Source organism: Schistocerca gregaria, chromosome 2, assembly GCF_023897955.1.
Source record: "Schistocerca gregaria isolate iqSchGreg1 chromosome 2, iqSchGreg1.2, whole genome shotgun sequence".
Classification (NCBI taxonomy): Eukaryota; Metazoa; Arthropoda; class Insecta; order Orthoptera; family Acrididae; genus Schistocerca; species Schistocerca gregaria.
Genome location: NC_064921.1, coordinates 228,545,864 through 228,565,044, shown reverse-complemented (window position 1 = coordinate 228,565,044; position 19,181 = coordinate 228,545,864). Strand labels below are relative to the sequence as shown.

The following is a 19,181-nucleotide window of genomic DNA, read 5'->3' as shown; positions in this document are numbered from 1 at the left end:
CTAGGGTATAGCTAGATCTTTCTATGAGGCATAAAGAGGGGAATAGCGCAGGGATGGGTGGGGGGAGGGGTTAACCGAGGGTAACCAGACGGGAGGATTCAATGGAGGAAGACGGAGGTCAGAGCAAAGATATTCCAGGGGAGTTGCAAAGACTGAGTAGGTTCCAGACAAATAAATCTTAAGATGGAACGTTCAGTTCTTGTTCACAACAGTGATCACGGATATGCCAAAGAGTGCCGTATTAGGTAAATGGCAACCTTTCAAAGTTTACAGCTTAATTTCTCTGCTCAGCAAAAACAAAACATGTAGTCTTAAAAATCTCTTAAATGTCTTACAGACTTCATTTAGCGTCGCCTTTAAGATGACTAGTGTGCCCTATCGAGGACCGCACCCAGAACACACGTACGACATGCATGGTAATGTACATTGTTAAATTTCCAGACATGACTCAAAGATTCACTAAATAAATCAGTGTAATACGTCTACAAAAAGAGCGCTGTGATTTTGTGAAACTGGGAGTGTGTGCATATTGAGGTAACATACGAGAATCTGGTACAAAACGGAAGCCATTTTTCCATAGAAGCATAGCGTGAAGAGCCCTACAACACACCGATTTATTGGCCGACCGACCAACTTACTGGCAGCCGACACACCGTTTGATCGACGGCATTCAATCCCAGAGCTGCGCTGTTTCTATCGCAGGCAGCGTTTACTTCATTACAAGTACAGTCGCTGAATGTTTTATTCTATAGATGGAGCTTGGTATTACAAGGACACATCAGGACTTGCCATGGATGTTTTAGAACTAACAAGGCAAGCAAAACACGAGAAAGCTGAAGGCAACGGAATTCCTTCATCAAAGGTAGGATTTTACTCACGCTTCAGTTACTTGAGCAGCTGGGATCTGACGACTTAATGGATGAGAAGTGCCAAATCATTGTCAAACTACATTCGTGAAAACGGGATACTTTAATGAGAGGCTGTAAGCTGTGGTGATCAGAGGGCCTTAGCTAAGTAAACTTCCTCCTGTAACAGTCCTCTCGACTATGCGTATATCTTTCGTCTGCGGACGAAAGTCAAGCCAGATGACAGTTTGTTGGACGATGAGGTGGTGGCAGATGGTGGTTGGGAGGGTGATGTAGGTGGAGGAGGGAGTGGTGGTTGTTTTTGTGATGATAGGGAGGGAAGTGGCAGTCATGGACGGTACGGGAAAGGGGGGGGGGGCGGTAGTTATGGGAAGTGTTGGGAATGGGGGAAACGGTTGGAGTAGTTAGGGATGGTGGTAGGTGGGGAGGTAGTAGTTATGGATGATGGGAGGTGGGGTGGTACGTGTTGGGGGTGGTGGGAGGGGGTGTAGGTTTGGTCGTCTTATAAGACACTATGGTGAAGATGTCAGCAACTCATTCATTGGTTCAGTGGACTGACAGTGAATAACAGTTGTTTACTTCCGTACTAACAACAATACCATGTAATGATTCAGTTATGGAAATCGAAGGTCGTTTAATAAAAACTTGATGCAGCTAAAGGCCCCAACAACCGAATAGCGATTTGACCGACCATGATCGAGTCTCCAGTGATACTACCACCTTCGCTTAGTCAAGAAAAAATGACTGACATACCCACCACTCCCGTGTGTTGTGTCAATATTCAAAACAAATGCAAATGTACGTATTACTTAGTGATGTTTCCAGCCACCCAGAAAACACTGATGAAGTAGAAGCAATTAGTTCAACTAGATGTTTATGGAAAGGGAAAATGAATAAACTACATGAATACTCCCAGAATTGTGCATAAGTACTAATTTTGCTGCATTTAAAAATCAAATTACGATATAACATTGCTACCATTAGTTACTTTTAAAGTATACCCTGAAAGAGCAATAAAACTGCTTACCGGTTTTAAATTAATCACCTGAGTTAAAAATTAGCTCTATGATTACAGAGAATTATCGTTAGAACATACGACTGAACTCTTCAGTACTGACCATTACAGCATCCCATACCGCCAAACCACAACTAAACAATCCCCTTAACTTACACACAGAAGTCCGCTACAGGACGTCTGTGCCCCAAATCTCTAAAAATCATATGCTAACGTCACTTGTCAATGTACACATCTACTGTTGGGGGAAGATTAAATTAGAGTTGACTTAGGGGTTACCCAAGACAAATTAATTCAGCACTACTGTCGATGTTTTAATATGAAAGATGACAGATCGCGATAATTGGGAAATCCGGGTTCGAGTCCTCGTCCAGCAGAAATTTACATGTGTTTCCAGTAAACAACACAGCTGATGTATAATCTTCTTTGCAATTTGCGAATACATTTCATGGTAGTACGCCAGCGAAATATTTTTAGTGCCCCGGATATAGTCCATAGCGCGTAAAGTAGACCCACAAATAGTAAAGAAAACTGTCACTATCTACAACCATCGTAGGGGTAGCCGCATATCTTCATTCTATATTAAAATTAGTAGTTCGCTTATTCACACTGTAGTGAGCGCAACACGCAAGAAGTTATTTCGAAGTGACAGTCTCGCTACAATTGCGTATTTCTAGATACAGGGTAACATACGTCGCGCGGGTGATTTTCGAGGCGGCTATAAGAATTGTGTCTAGCTATGAAGCGTGGTCGTGTAATTTTGTTTCGTTTCTCAATGGCTACGTGGAATAACCTAACAGTTTACACTGTTATTCAAGTAACAACTCCGCGCACACCATAGATATCAGTTTGATAGTTAGGGACAAAGAGTGAAAGAATGAACGATTCTATACATTTTAAAAATGATTGCGAGACCGTCCAGCCGAAAGAGTACCATTTCCTTAAACTTGTTCCGACTTCAAGAAATTATTTACCGAGATTATAGTCACGCACTACACAATTGTTTAAGCAATGTATACGTAAACACTAAAGCTGTTAATCAGGTGTTAACTAAGGCACAGCTAGCTTCTACAATCACTTACCTCATACGCCGACGACTGTTGTAAGCTCCTTCCCTCCTATATATTATGTCAGGAGAGTCGAAGTACCAGTACAGAGGTGTACCCGCCAAAAACATGATTGCCAAGTCAAGGACACGATAGTCAAATCCTACTAAACTGCGGAGAGCAAAGTCTAGATTAATTGCTACACTTTTTTACTACCTTTACATTGTTAGCAAGCAGGCAGGTAGGTAGGTAGGTACGTACACGATATCTTCTGGCCTAACTTCAATCTGAACTAATTTTGAGGTAATCCTTGCAAGCGAACAAATGCATGCAGCACGCAAACATGCAAAATTTGTTTAAGAAACATACAGTAATAGTCAACAGCTACCTTCCTGAAGGTCGTTTGCACTGAACATTACACGTTTTATTAAAAAGTACGCTACACACGTTCACAAAATCAGTCGTTCAGAAACTATCACTACATCGACACATTTTCAATAAAAATTCTGGCGTGAAACTACGCCCGGTCGCTCTTGAGTCCAGGGAAGCTTGCTGTTCATGTAACCCTTTGTCTGCAACAAATTATACTGTATGTTGTCTCCTTGCGTGGCTGAACGCCCGCGTCTAATGTTCCCCAAGCAGTCAACACGTGAGTTTACACTGTTTGCGCATGCGCCGCTGCTGGTATCCGCGGCAACCAATAGAAGCGAAGCACAAAATAGCTGACGTCGCTGTTCCACGCCTCCCAGCTAATACATTATCACGAGAACGCAAACTACGGGTGGCATTAAAATTTGTCCCATGTGCAACGAAACAAACCTCTTTCCCTTGCGGCTTCACTTTCTATAGAAAGCGAGGAATAACTTATTCAGAAACTAGAGATTCAGTGTTTTGTTTGACACGCGCAAGGAAACATAGTACCTATTTTGCTAAACAAAATATGCTTCTGACAGCAATATGACCAGCTGGAGCGAAATGGATTAGTGTTTAATGCAGTAGTGCATTTGAAAAAAGCTGATTTCAAGTTCCCACCTGACTAAATGTAGGTCACGGCCGGCCGCTGTGGCAGAGCGGTTCTAGGCGCTTCAGTCCGGAACCGCGCTGCTGCTACGGTAGCAGGTTCGAATCCTGCCTCGTGCATGGATGTGTGTGTTGTCCTTAGGTTAGTTAGGTTTAAGTAGTTCTAAGTCTAGGGGACTGATGACCTCAGATGTTAAGTCCCATAGTGTTTAGAGCCATTTGAACCATCTTGTAATTTCCCTAAATAAATTACGGCAAATTCTGTGTTTATAGTCCTTAACAAACGCAACTAATTCGTCTGTAACGTCGTTATCGACAGGTTTATTAATCTTATTCAACGTATTCTAGAGAAGGAATGTTCGAATCAAGGCCTGGAAATTCTGTAAATTGTTCCCGTGATTTTACTTGCGCCACTTGAAGTGATGGTTGTTCATCCACAGCTTTTCTTACGTATGCTAGTCGAGTTTGAGCCTTAGTTTCGATTGTAATTTACTCAACACCCACAGGACATCAAAATATCCCTTTTCGTTCGGTAGAAACACGACAGACGTTTGAATTACATGCACGTTAGATAGTCTCAGTTAATTACGTCATAATGTCACAGCTTACTCTATGAAAAAACATTCGTACAACTAAAAGTACAGAAGATACCAAACCAGTGGTTGGTTTGAACGATAGATTGCATAAGCGTGTCTAGCCGACGGGCCTTGTTTCGATTTAGGTCTCTTCAGCGATCTGTTAAATTCATCTCGTAGTATCATATCTCCCATATCATTTTCGTAACGTAAAAAAAAAGTGTAACCGCCAGTACAGTATTTCACCGGCGAAGTGAAGAAAAGTGAAAGCGTACAGTTCTTGATCACCAGACATGGCGCTGATGACGATGATGATTGGTTTGTGAGGCGCTTAACTACGCAGTCATCAGCTCCCGTATGAAGTCCCAATTTTTACGCAGTTCAAGTTTTTCACAGTGCATTCTAACCACTGTCACGAATGATGACGAAATAATGAGGACAACACAAACACCCAGTCCTCGGGCAGAGAAAATCCCGAACCCGGGACCCCGTGATCCAGAGGCAGCAACGCTAGCCACTTTTTTTTTTTTTTTTAATCTCATTTGCCTTCGTTGTTGATCGTCGTGTTTGGTCGTTGCGGACGTCACATTAAATCCGTTCAAGTTTGTTTGTTGATCCTTCCACTCAGTTTCTTTATTACAGAGGCCAACCAGCTCTCTGAACGAACATGCTTATATTCTCATTTTGTTCGATTTCGTTCGTTGTATCTGCTCGGTGCGGACGTCGGGACACACCCGTTTCAGTTCGTCGTTGCTCCATTAGCTCCGTTTTTTTTTTATTATTATTATTACAGAGGGCAGCTAACCCCTCTGACTTAACACGCTGAGCTACCGTGCCGGCCGCCAGAACACACGCTGCGGACATGACACTAAGCGCCGAGTTATATTCTACAGCTTTTAACAGTGTGTCGTGCAGTGAGGGCTGTTGATGATGATAATTACCGTCGGATGCGGACATTGTCTAGGCTGCCCCTTTGGTGCTATTCGACGTTTGAAAGATAATGTGCCAACAGCTAGTCCGATCTCCGCTCTCTCCCCTGGCCATAAGAAACACAAACATAACGTTAAACTCCACAGGCATTCATCGCAGCCATTCGCAACCAACAACCAAAGCACGGTGGTCTAAATTGCTTAAGGAGAATGCTGGGAATACTTTGACAGGGCTCTGCTGACTTTCTTCCCTCCTTCGAGCTTGAAGTCCGTGTCTAATGACTCGCCGTCGATAGGCCGTTAAACGCTTATCTTTTCTCTCTCTTAATTACGCTCTCACCCCTTCGGCCTCAAATACGAGGAGCGCTGAACAAATAATGCAAAAGATTTATTTTCTCGGCCAATTTCGGTTGAAAAATACAGAATTTGTTGTGGAACATAGTGGAATATTCCCGCTTCAGCCCCTATAGTTTCATGAAGTTTCGATACGTGGCGGCGCTATACGGCTTCAAAATAGCGTCTGTAATGGAGCTGTGTTCCGAGCAGACAGTTGTCAGTGAGTTTCTTTGGCCGAAAACCAGAGCATCGCAGGTATTGATAGGCGGTTGCAGAATGTCTACGGAGACCTGACAGTGAAGAAAAGCACGGCGAGTCGTTGGGTGAGGTGTCTTGTCACCATGGCAACAAGGTCGCGCAAACCTGTCCGATCTCCCGCGGGCCGGCAGGTGGCACACAGTTGTGACTCCTGCAGTGTTGGGACGTGCGGCCATTCTCAGTCCGCTTGTTCGTCGCCACAAAAATGCGATCGAACTTCTGCCTCTCAATGAAAACTCAAGGTCTCACACAAATCTGCGCACCCTAGAGGAGCTCATAAAACTTCATTGGACCGTTAATTCTCATCCACCCTTCATCCATCTGTTTGGCTGAATAAAGGATGCACTGCACGGGAAGCAGTACGTGGATGATGCAGCAGGACGTTAGCTTTGATGTCGACCAGAGGTACCCTGCGAGCATGCAGGCTCTCCCAGTAATGAAGCGGAGGCCGCCGCACTGAACGGAGATTATGTTGAAAAATGGGGTTTTGTAACCAAAGTAATGGAGTATAATATGTTTTTCTTCCAGAAAACCGAGCGAGGTGGTGCAGTGGTTACACACTGGACTCGCATTCGGGAGGACGACGGTTCAATCCCGCGTCCGGCTATCCTGATTTAGGTTTTTTTGTGATTTCCTTAAATCGCTCCAGGCAAATGCCGGGATGGTTCCTTTCAAAGGGCCCGGCCGACTTCCTTCCCCGTCCTTCCCTAATCCGATGAGACGATGACCTCGCTGTCTGGTCTCCTTCCCCAAAACAACCCAACTCTTCCAGAAAAATGTGTTGCAGTGCTTATTGAACAACCGTCGTAATTTTCCGTCGCCACCACACTAAGTTATCAGAGTCGACTAGGACGATAATAATTATAGTAATAATAACAACAGAATATAAAAAAAAGGTTTTTTTTTATTCCAGTCTCTGATCACAAATGAATTCTTAAGACGATGACCGGTTTCAGTCTGTAATGACCATCTTCAAATCTTTTTTACACCATGTCCTAAAGTGATACGGCCCTAATGGCATCGTCAAAACATATAAATATAATCAGCATAGCATCGTCACATAGATTCTACAACATATTTTAAATCTATGTGACGACGCTATGCTGATTATATGTTTTGACGATGACATTATTGCCGCATCACTTTAGGACATAGTGTAAAAAAGATCTCAAGATGGTCATTACAGACTGAAACCGGTCATCGTCTAAAGAATTCATTTGTGATCAGAGACTGGAATAAAAAAGCATTTTACAGTATTGGATCACTGTTTGTATACGCGATTAAGTCGCAGTTGGTGATAAAAAAGGTTGTTGCATCATAATTTATTTACATCAATCGTCGGAAAAGTGGTTTTATTTTCTAGGGGGTGGGGGGGGGGGGGGGGCGATTCATGCCGGCCCAGCCCCCTTCTCCATCGGGACCCCCTTCCCTTTTGGATCCTCGCGGGCTTCCTTGCTTCCAACAGACACCTAACATATATCTCTCAGATTTCTCGAAGAAAAGCTGGAACAAAGTGCGAATGACGGAAACCTTACCAGTTATGCTCCTGAACCAACCCTTCGATTTGTTCGAGCCAACAATGCTACACAACTTCATACAGCCGTCAGTTTTCCAGTGATTTGATTTCGTTCTCTATGCGTTCCTATGTCGTGCTAATTTTTTTTTTTTTCTTCGTATACATTACACCCACCAATAGAGAAAACAAGAGGAGGCACTTGTCTCCTCCTGAAAACTGAAGGTATAAGTTTTAATTCATTACAAAATTCTCACGCATTTCAAACAATGATTGCAGTTCCACTAAACCGTATAGTGTTCTTTGCTTTGATTTGTTGCTGGTCGTGGAGGTCTAGTGAGTAGAACGCTAGGCTCCGACTTTGGAGGTCCCGGATCCAATTCGGGGTAGGAATTTTCGCTCAGTCCAGTCCCCTGACGACGGCCTCAGATCCATTCAGCCTGCTATCAAATGAGTACCAGGGATGTGCCCGCTACCCTCCCCCTACTAGTGCCGCGGTGAAGAAATGCCGTACTCTACGCACAGTCAGACCAACACCCCGCCCAGGGCCTGCACCACAGATGTTAGTTTTTACTTTGTTTCTTGCCATGCTGTTCACAGGATATCTTGCCATTCCCTTTGGCGTGGCGGGAACATTCAGGAAAGAGAATCGAAATACGGAATGATTCGCAAAGGAGAACAGATTTTAATTCTTTATTACAGACAAAGTGTGAAAGACAGAAAAACATTGTTCAACTCACTGGATACAGGAAGGTTCAGAGTTTTATGTTCGCACAGACACTATACCATACACTCGCCATGAGAACTATGCGTTGCTCGAGAAACATCGAAACGGCATTCTACATCTACATCTACAGGGTGTTTCAAAAATGTTCGGTATATTTGAAACGGCAATACAAACTAAACGAGCAGCGACAGAAATACACCGTTTGTTGCAATATGCTTGGGACAACAGTACATTTTCAGGCAGACAAACTTTCGAAATTACAGTAGTTACAATTGTCAACAACAGATGGCGCTGCGGTCTGGGAAACTCTATAGTACGATATTTTCCACATATCCACCATGCGTAGCAATAATATGGCGTAGTCTCTGAATGAAATTACCCGAAACCTTTGACAACGTGTCTGGCGGAATGGCTTCACTTGCAGATGAGATGTACTGCTTCAGCTGTTCAATTGTTTCTGGATTCTGGCGGTACACCTGGTCTTTCAAGTGTCCCCACAGAAAGAAGTCACAGGGGTTCATGTCTGGCGAATAGGGTGGCTCCTGTATGTTTCGGATAGCCCAAAGCAATCACACGATCATCGAAATATTCATTCAGGAAATTAAAGACGTCGGCCGTGCGATGTGGCCGGGCACCATCTTGCATAAACCACGAGGTGTTCGCAGTGTCGTCTAAGGCAGTTTGTACCGCCACAAATTCACGAACAATGTCCAGATAGCGTGATGTAGTAATCGTTTCGGATCTGAAAAATGGGCCAATGATTCCTTTGGAAGAAATGGCGGCCCAGACCAGTACTTTTTGAGTATGCAGGGACGATGGGACTGCAACATGGGGCTTTTCGGTTCCCCATATGCGCCAGTTCTGTTTATTGATGAAGCCGTCCAGGTAAAACTAAGCTTCGTCAGTAAACCAAATGCTGCCCACATGCATATCGCCGTCATCAATCCTGTGCACTATATCGTTAGCGAATGTCTCTCGTGCAGCAATGGTAGCGGCGCTGAGGGGTTGCCGCGTTTGAATTTTGTATGGATACAGGTGTAAACTCTGGCGCATGAGACGATACATGGACGTTGGCGTCATTTGGACCGCAGCTGCAACACGGCGAACGGAAACCCGAGGCCGCTGTTGGATCACCTGCTGCACTAGCTGCGCGTTGCCCTCTGTGGTTGCCGTACGCGGTCGCCCTCCCTTTCCAGCACGTTCATCCGTCACGTTCCCAGTCCGTTGAAATTTTTCAAACAGATCCTTTATTGTATCGCTTTTCGGTCCTTTGGTTACATTAAACCTCCGTTGAAAACTTCGTCTTGTTGCAACAACACTGTGTTCTAGGCAGTGGAATTCCAACACCAGAAAAATCCTCTGTTCTAAGGAATAAACCATGTTGTCCACAGCACACTTGCACGTTGTGAACAGCACACGCTTACAGCAGAAAGACGACGTACAGAATGGTGCACCCACAGACTGCGTTGTCTTCTATATCTTTCACATCACTTGCAGCGCCATCTGTTGTTGAACATTGTAACGACTGTAATTTCGAAAGTTTGTCCGCCTGAAATTGTACTGTTGTCCCAAGCATATTGCAACAAACGGTGTATTTCTATCGCTGCTCGTTTAGTTTTTATTGCCGTTTCAAATATACCGGTCATTTTTGAAACACCCTGTACATCCATACTCAGCAAGCCACCTGACGGTGTGTGGCGGAGGGTACCTTGAGTACCTCTATCGATTCTCCCTTCTATTCCAATCTCGTATTGTTCGTGGAAAGAAAGATTGTCGGTATGCCTCTGTGTGGGTTCTAATCTCTCTGATTTTATCCTCATGGTCTCTTCGCGAGATATACGTAGGAGGGAGCAATATACTGCTTGACTCCTCGGTGAAGGTATGTTCTCGAAACTTCAACAAAAGCCCGTACCGAGCAACTCAACTCAGCGTCTCTCCTGCAGAGTCTTCCACTGGAGTTTATCATTTCCGTAACGCTTTCGCGATTACTAAATGATCCTGTAACGAAGCGCTTTGCTCTCCGTTGGATCTTCTCTATCTCGTCTATCAACCCTATCTGGTACAGATCCCATAGTGGTGAGCAGTATTCAAACAGTCGGCGAACAAGTGTACTGTAACCTGCTTCCTTTGTTTACGGATTGCATTGCCTTAGGATACTTCCAATGAATCTCAGTCTGGCATTTGCTTTACGGACTATTAATTTTATATAATCATTCCATTTTAAATCACTCGTAATGCCTACATTGAGATTCAATTGCCATTCCCTGCACCATGCGTTAATTCGCTGCAGATCCTCCTGCATTTCAGAACAATTTTCCATTGATACAACCACTCGATTTACCACAACATCATCTGCAAAAAGCCTCAGAGAACTTCCGATGTTATCGACAAGGTCATTTATGTATATTGTGAATAGGAACGGTCCTACGACACTCCCCTGCGGCACACTTGAAATCACACTTACTTCGGAAGACTTTTCTCCATTGAGCATGACATGCTGCGTTCTGTTATCTAGGAACTCTTCCATCCAATCACACAACTAGTCTGATAGCCCATATGCTCTTACTTTGTTCATTAAACGACTGTGGGGAACTGTATCGAGCGCCTTGCGGAAGTCAAGAAACACGGTATCTACCTGGGAACCCGTTCTATGGCCCTCTGAGTCTCGTGGACGAATAGCGCGAGCTGGGTTTCACACGATCGTCTTTTTCGAAACCCATGCAGATTCCTACAGAGTAGATTTCTAGTCTCCAGAAAAGTCATTATACTCGAACATAATACGTGTTCCAAAATTCTACAACTGATCGATGCTAGAGATATAGGTCTATAGTTCTGCACATCTGTTCGAAGTCCCTTCTTGAACACGGGGATGACCTGTGCCCTTTTCCAATCCTTTGGAACGCTGCGCTCTTCTAGATACCTACGGTACACCGCTGCAAAAGGGGGGGGGGGGGGGCAAGTTCTTTCGCGTACTCTGTGTAAAATCGAACTGGTATCCCATCAGGTCCAGCGGCCTTTCCTCTTTTGAGCGATTTTAATTGTTTCTCTATCCCTCTGTCGTCTATTTCGATATCTACCATTTTGTCATCCGCCCGACAATCTAGAGAAGGAACTACAGTGCAGTCTTCCTCTGTGAAACAACTTTGGAAAAGGCATTTAGTATTTAGGCCTCTAGTCTGTCATCTTCTGTTTCAGTACCACTTTGGTCACAGAGTGTCTGGACATTTTGCTTTGATCCACCTACCAAAATTTCTTCATACAACCTCTCGACATACCACAGCATCATCCGCAACAAGCCTCAGTGAACTTCCGATGATATCCACAAGGTCATTTACGTATATTGTGGATAGCGACGGTCCTACGACACTCCCCTGCGGCACACCTGAAATCACTCTTATTTCGAAAGACTTCTCTCCATTGAGAATAACATGCTGCGTTCTGTTATCTAGGAACAGATACCTGTTTATTAAATCTAAACTTCAACAATTCGATTTCTCAGATATTGAAGAGTACCTGGCATAGGTGTGACAAACAAAGACTGTATTTTATGTATCCCACGAAAGAAAACGCAAGGTAACTCAGGGGGCCAAAAACCATGAACAAGATTTTGTTATTCACCTCTTCGAATTCAACGTTGTGGAATGGTGTTGTTAAAATACCGCCGCACCTCAAAGTGAAAGTGAGGCACCATCATGTATAAAAATTAAATCATTGGAATCTTCGTGAAATTGAGTAAACAACTAAATTTATAGCACGTCCAGGTGAGACATTCCAGTCATAGCTTCCTCTCCTAAAAAGAAAGGTTCAGTAACTTTGTGAACAGAAGCGGCACAAAACACTTTCGGTTTCGGCGAGTCTCTTTCAATTCCGATGACAAGGCTAGGAGCTCGTGACTCCCAAATTCTTACATTATGGCGGTTTACTTTACCCGATAGATGAAACGTCGATTCGTCCGAAGAGAGCCCTGGACAATTCCTTCAGCTATTGTCGCTGGTATGCTATTGTTGAAGTAACTGCAAGTTAGAAGGCCTCATATGTAGGCATAGACGCCACACCATTGTTTGAGGAAGTTCCAGCCCCTGCCCGTCTTGTGGACTTCCGAGGACTCTGTGTCACCGCATCTCCGATACGCTCGACATTTTCATTAGTCGTACGTGACCGACTAGTGCTCTTCGCATAGGCAACCAGCTTCTAACAATTTGTTATGCCAGTCTCAAATCTGCTTGTGCAGAGGCGTCTTATTGCTGAGTCGACGGCGGAATGTTCGTTACACTTGACCACTGGACTAACGTAGCGCAAATTACAACAAACAAAATGATTTGTCTTGTGCCATTTTGTCTAAAACTGACATGGTGAGACCGTGGCTGTGTACAATTAATGTAGGTCAATTCTTACAAAGAAGAAAACAGTAACCAGCCACTATTAATACTGCTATTTATTTAGGTAAATTGCGCCGTTACCGGTTTCGAACTGGCAAGTTCATCATCAAACTTCTGTTCACATGATTTTCAAGATACACTTTACATTATCGTCGGTTTTCGATTTTTATTATTCCACTGTAGCGAAGTAATTTTGGCGTGTTGTTGCAGTCGAAAATTCCGCGCGATTTTGTTGCGAAGTTGCAGGATTGTATTTTTCGAATATTCCTAAATATATCCAGCAGATATGCAATCTTTGTGATAACTTCACATGTGGCAAATTCTTTTTGTTGTGTGTGTGTGTGTGTGTGTGTGTGTGTGTTGCTTTGCACAAGATGATGATGTGCAAATTACATAAGTGTTGGATATATTAGGTAGGAGTATTCGAAAAATACAATCCTGCAACTTCGCAACATAATCGCTCGGAATTTTCGACGGCAACAACTCACCAAAAATACTTCGCCAGAGTGGAATAATAAAAATCTAAAACGGACGATAATGTAAAGTGTATCTTGAAAATCATGTGAACAGCCGTCTAATGATGAACTTGCCAGTTCGAAACCGGTAACTACGCTATTTACCTAAATCAATAGCAGTATTAACAGTACTGGTTGCTGTTTTCTTATTTGTAAGAATTAACCTACATTGATTTCTCTTGTGGTATAATCTCCATGATACTACAAACAAACAATACCGCAACTGTGTCAAAATTTTGACCCTTTCTCTCTCCAGCAACATGCGCAGTGTGTTTCTGTCTTTCACAGTTTGTCTTTAATAGATAACAAAAGTCTGTTCTCTCTTTTTGAATTACCCTGTAGTTCCCAAACTTTTCTGTGTCGCCTCTTCTTACTGATATGAGAGACGTGCACAAATGGAGCGAACCAACACCCTGGCGCGCGGATTCCACAATTATCGGAACAGCATAAACACGACTGAGGTACCGCCCGAAATCCGCTCCCACGTCCCGCAAGGTACTCTCTTCCTCTCGCTTCAGAAAGTAGTCACAACAGTACTGTACCATTTTTCTGGGGGCAAAGAAGACCTGTGAGGCTTATTGAGTCTACATCCAGTTTTACGCGGAAAAGCTATTGTGGCTAACTCTGTAGGTGTGTACATCTACAGACGCAAATGCATTACTCAGTGAAAGAGATGGAATAAAGTGTTTATTTCAAGCTCGAAAAGATGTCCTCTCCAGAAATTGTGTCCGTGTCAAATTCTCTGCAGTGCAACAAAGCCCAACAAGCAGTCGCAGAATTATGAATCTTGCAGCGCAATAGTCAATGCTGTTCGAGCATGTGTCAAACTGAGGAGAAGACAACTCAGTAGGTAGAGCGCTTGCCCGCGAAAGGCAAAAGTCCCGAGTTCGAGTCTCGGTCCGGCACACGGTTTTAATCTGCCAGGAAGTTTCATATCAGCGCGCACTCCGCTGCAGAGTGAAAATCTCATTCTGGAAACAACCGCTTTGGTTTAATTCCACGCTGTTAGTCGTCAATTCTGCCGGCCAATTGAATGGTGCTTTCGAGAGATTTCCCACTAGCTACAGAAGCCTACTCGAAACAGCACTACTCAATCGCCATTTTGCATTTGGAATGTGATGATTCGGATTCTACGTTTTATATACATTTTGGCACATAGAAACCGAATCTACCTTTCAAAATGTTATAGCAATTAAGATTTTTGAGTTTTTAAGATTGTTTATTGTTATCTACCGTATTTTGCTGTTAACTGTTCCTTTGTTTAGATGTCTAATCATTGATTCAGTAAAGAAGGCACACAAAATATGTTTTGGTGTTTCTGCTGGTGATCAACATAAAAGCTTTGGACCTCATATTACCTGTATAACCTATACTACCACTTTAGCCTAGTGGTTTAAAAGAAAATGCCTAGCCATGCCATTTTTTGTCCCGGCACTGAGGAGCCAGGTGAAAGACCATTTTTAGACTGTTACTTCTGCGTCACAAGTACTGAAGGACATTCAAGCAAATCTAGAGGTAAAATAAAGAATCCAAATGTATGTGCAGTGCATTTGCCAGCGGCTCGAAATGATGGGTTGCCTTTTCCATTCTGTAACTTGCAAGCCACACTTTTACACGATGGGTTCATGACATTCTGCTTTTTTGTGCTTGTGGTACAACTGTGACACCAAGAATGACTTCCCATCAGGAAACGACATGTATCGGGAAAGAAAAATGTGAACAAGAGACCACTAGTTGAGCCCGAGAAAAACATTTTTCCTCCTTTTCATCCAAAGTTGGACCTTAAGAAGAACTTCGTAAAATCCGTGGAAAAAGTATGTAATAAAAGCTGTGGGAAAAGGAGGTCGGGCTTTCAACCATTCGAAAGAAAAGATTCCAAAATTTAGAGAAGCAAAGTTGAAAGAAAGTATATTTTTTGGACCACAAGTAAGAAAATTGATGAAAGATACAACAACCTTTCATACCGAACTCAGAAATGCCGAATTAGCTTCTTGGTCCTCTTGCAAAGCAATGTGAAATGCAGTTTGCGCAACAGAAGGTATGATAACTACTCGTATATTTCCACTGTGAATGACCTGTCAGACGACACCAACAACTTGGGAAGCAGAATGTCACTTACAATTCGCTTTTCACGTTGCCACCTCGATTTCTGTCTGGAAAATTTGTGGACAGTAAGCTATGATCAGTGTGTGCATTCTCCGCGGGACACCCGTCCAATTGAACTCTATTGTCAAGGTCACTGGAACCCATTGACAAGGGGCGACTACTGCTTGGATCTTCTTACGAACAGTCATGAAATGGCAGGCAAAAATGGTTCAAATGGCTCTGAGCACTATGGGACTTAACATCTCAGGTAATCAGTCCCCTAGAACTTAGAACTACTTAAACCTAACTAACCTAAGGACATCACACACATTCATGCTCGAGGCAGGATTCGAACCTGCGACCGTAGCGGTCGCGCGGTTCCAAACTGAAGCACCTAGAAACCGCTCGACCACACCGGCCGGCAAACGGCAGACGGAAGAAGAGTATTGTTGTTGTATTTTTCAAATGCCTAAGAGGCTTAAAGTTGAAAATGTGATGTGATTTAGTTTAGATATTCTATTGGCATCCTGCCCACGTATACTTAAAAATTTGTATTTCTTGCGTGTTTTGATTCTGTCAATATTCGCAAGTATTGTTTTTGGTTCTGCGGCGTATCTCGGAAATGTGACGTGATGGAGCAAAATTAATCTTACCTTTGCGTTCAGCACCTCAAAATTAGGAATGCCCATCTACAAATCAGATGCAGAAAAAAATTTCAATTTGTCGAATACTTGTAAATAATCTAACAAATCCATTAATTTTAAACAAAAAAGAGACCAAGATAAACAATGAAAAGAGTATTTACAGATGAGGAACGATAAAAAAGGTCAGAACCAATGAAATTACACCGGGCAATTCGGAAAGAAAACCTACTGAAGAAGAGGACCAGTAAATAACGGACTGTAGTGGTCCAATGAGGCCATACAAGCAGAAGAAGCGGAAGCAGAAATCCATTAACATGGTCAAGTGCTAACTTTTGTAAGAAATCAAAGTTTCAGTGCAGAAATAACACAGGCAACAGATTGCAAATAATCGTTTAATACATTGATCTAGGATTCGACACCTCTAAGGATGTCTTCAGCAGAATGAAAATTTAAAAGCTGCAAAGTTACATTGCGAAAAGCCAATTTTCCAGTCTTTGGTACGTACATCTTGCAAGGAGCATCATCAGACGTACCAAAGGATGGAACATTTTTAATTTTTGACTTGAGCATCTCTGCTCTAAGCTTTGGCTATTGCCTTCTCGCAATGTAACTTTAAGGCTTTTAAATTTTCGTTCTGATGAAGACATCCTTAGAGGTCTCGAATCCTAGGTCAATGCATTAAACTATTATTTGCAACCGGTTGGTTGCGTTATTTCTCCATTGAAACGTATATATACGGTTGCTGAAAGATAGCCACGTTCGAACTGTAAGAAAGTAAAGTCTTATAGACGTCACCAGAGTTGAATAAGTGTTTTTCATTTAAGACTATTTTCTATGTCGGAGTCCGCACCTGGGTGTTCAGCATAAATGAGGGTGTAATAGGGCTGGCGGGTTTGCACACAAAATCCATAGCAATAGTCGTCAACAAAACTAAGCGTGTAATGGAAAAGGGAACACACCCACCATCTGCTGTACTGTTTCATAAATAACACTTATTGTCCGACATCATAGCTAGCGCCGATTACTATCGTCAGCGTCCCACACTCATTAAACTTCGTCCGAAGTTATTATTTCAATAAAAGTTACATACCAACAGACATCCTGAAAGGATGGCCGTAGCTGTCAAAGGAGCTCTGATTCCTAATAAATGGGAACTGTGGTTATCACAGCACAATTGATAAATCGTGTGGGAAAATTTAGCGATGAATATTATAGCAGAAGACGCCCAATCGACTTGGTGCAAAATGGTAGACCGGGCAATAGCTACTAGTTCCAAGCTTTACTCCGCCCAGTTAAAACCGTCGGCCACATGTGGAATTTGCAATTCGGAGGGTACAACTGAACATCGTTTTGAGTACCCGAAATCCGTCGCGATGTGGCACACAGCACGGGAATTGATCATACTGACAAACAGAACAGACATACCAGACATAAAGGTCCCTAACTCCATGAGACGCGAAAGGAAACCATTTCCCAAAGTAAAGCGACACGCTAAAACGTGGATCAAGGCGCACACAATTCATACAATTTTATGGACTTAAATTAACGCATGGCCTTTAGTATCTAGCATATTTATAGTGTTAACACGAGAAAGTAACTCGTTATCCATGATATAGGATTACGTATGCGAATTTTCTCAAGATCCCAATACGTAAAGCCAGCCGCGGTGGTCTCGCGGTTCTAGGCGCGCAGTCGCGGAACCGTGCGACTGCTACGGTCGCAGGTTCGAATCCTGCCTCGGGCATGGATGTGTGTGATGTCCTTAGGTTAGTTAGGTTTAAGTAGTTCTAAGTTGTAGGGGACTGATGACCACAGCAGTTGAGTCCCATAGTGCTCAGAGCCATTTTGAACCCAATACGTGAAGCTTATTACAGCATTCTGACATAAAAAATTAATTTAAAAAACCTGTAATGTCAGTTCTACAGAGGCGTCATGTACGAAATAAAGCAATGTACAATTTCTTACAGATTCCCGTTCTGAAGAAAGAAACGCGATTGTGGTGTAGAGTATATGATTATTTATAAAATGAGTCTGTTTTCCGTTATGTGATTTTATCACGTGAAAACGTCAAGTAAAAATATTTTTTAAAAAAAAGAACTGGTCTTTGTAGATGGCTGACAAGTGGAGGACCCGCGTTCGATTTCCGGTGCAATCAAGGATTTTTCCTTTGTGGGAGGATTGGACCATGGTGCACTCAGTTGAGGAGATACCTGACTGAGAGATTGTAGCTCAAACGTCTAAACGTCGACGACGGTCTCAAGAGCGGTGTGCTGAGACCACTATCCTCCATACCGCATACACATGATGTCACATGGTACAAGATGGCACGACGGGCGGTCCCCATCCCGCTGTATACAGGGCATGATAGCGGAATTTGGGCGGGGCCGGTAGGGGGGGGGGGGGAAGATTAATGCGGTAATTTCCTGTTGCTGTCCAACGATAATCGTTTTTTTTCTGTTTCGTATTTTAAATTTTCAAAGTAAAGCCATTGTATGGTAAGTGGCGGAAGGTGTATTGTAACACTACTAGCCATTTCCTTTACTGTTCAGTTCGCAAGTAGGGCAAGGGAGAAACGATTGTCTTTATGCTTCTGTACGAACCCTAATTGCTCTTATTGCATCTTCGTGGTCCTACGCGAAATATATATCGGCGGCGGTAGAATGGTAAGCACATTTCATTATTATGTGTTAATTTTTATACCATTAATAGACTAACGAAGGCCAACGGCCTTGCCGCAGTGATAACACCGGCTCCCGTCAGATCACCGAAGTGAAGCTCTGTCGGGATGGGCTAGCACTTGGATGGGTGACCATCCGGTCTACCGAGCGCTGTTGGCAAGCGGGGAGCACTCAGCCCTTGTGAGGCAAACTGAGGAGCTACTTGACAGAGAAGTAGCGGCTCCGGTCTCGTAAACTGACATACGGCCGGGAGAGCGATGTGCTGACCAAATGCCCCTCCGTATCCGCATCCAGTGAAGCCTGTGGGCTCAGGATGATACGGCGGCCGGTCGACAGCGTTGGGTATTCGTGGCCTGTTCGGACGGAGAGGGAGAAAGAAAGGTAGATAGAGAGAGAGAGAGAGAGAGAGAGAGAGAGAGAGAGAGAGAGAGAATTGAATAAGAATCTATACATTGGCAGCTGCAGAATGGCAAGCACATTTCGTTAGGATGTGCTACTTTTATGTTTTTACAGTTTTAATAAGAATCTGCCTGCCAAGTTGCTCGTATAGTGGAATGTCAGCGCGCTAGCTGTGAAGTGAGGAAGATCCGGATCG

General features: G+C 43.4%; 1 protein-coding gene and 1 pseudogene across 3 annotated transcripts in view; one reads left to right on the top strand and one right to left on the bottom strand.

The window, feature by feature from the left end:
• Window positions 1-19,181, bottom strand: part of LOC126336746 (uncharacterized) — a 116,148-nt gene that overhangs the window by 77,922 nt on the left and 19,045 nt on the right. Inside the window, exons 1-2 of one of the 3 annotated variants that reach the window (XM_050000745.1) lie at window positions 3,189-3,605; window positions 2,964-3,098 (exon numbers count right to left, since the gene is read on the bottom strand). The exons of 1 other annotated variant lie outside the window; for it this stretch is intronic. In XM_050000745.1, the coding sequence (XP_049856702.1) occupies window positions 2,964-3,058 (95 nt within the window). In that variant the 5' untranslated portion in view covers window positions 3,059-3,098; window positions 3,189-3,605. Of the gene's footprint in view, window positions 1-2,963; window positions 3,606-19,181 lie in introns of those variants that run through there. One more of the 3 variants, XM_050000744.1, reaches the window with a different exon arrangement.
• Window positions 18,628-18,745, top strand: LOC126337450 (5S ribosomal RNA; annotated as a pseudogene).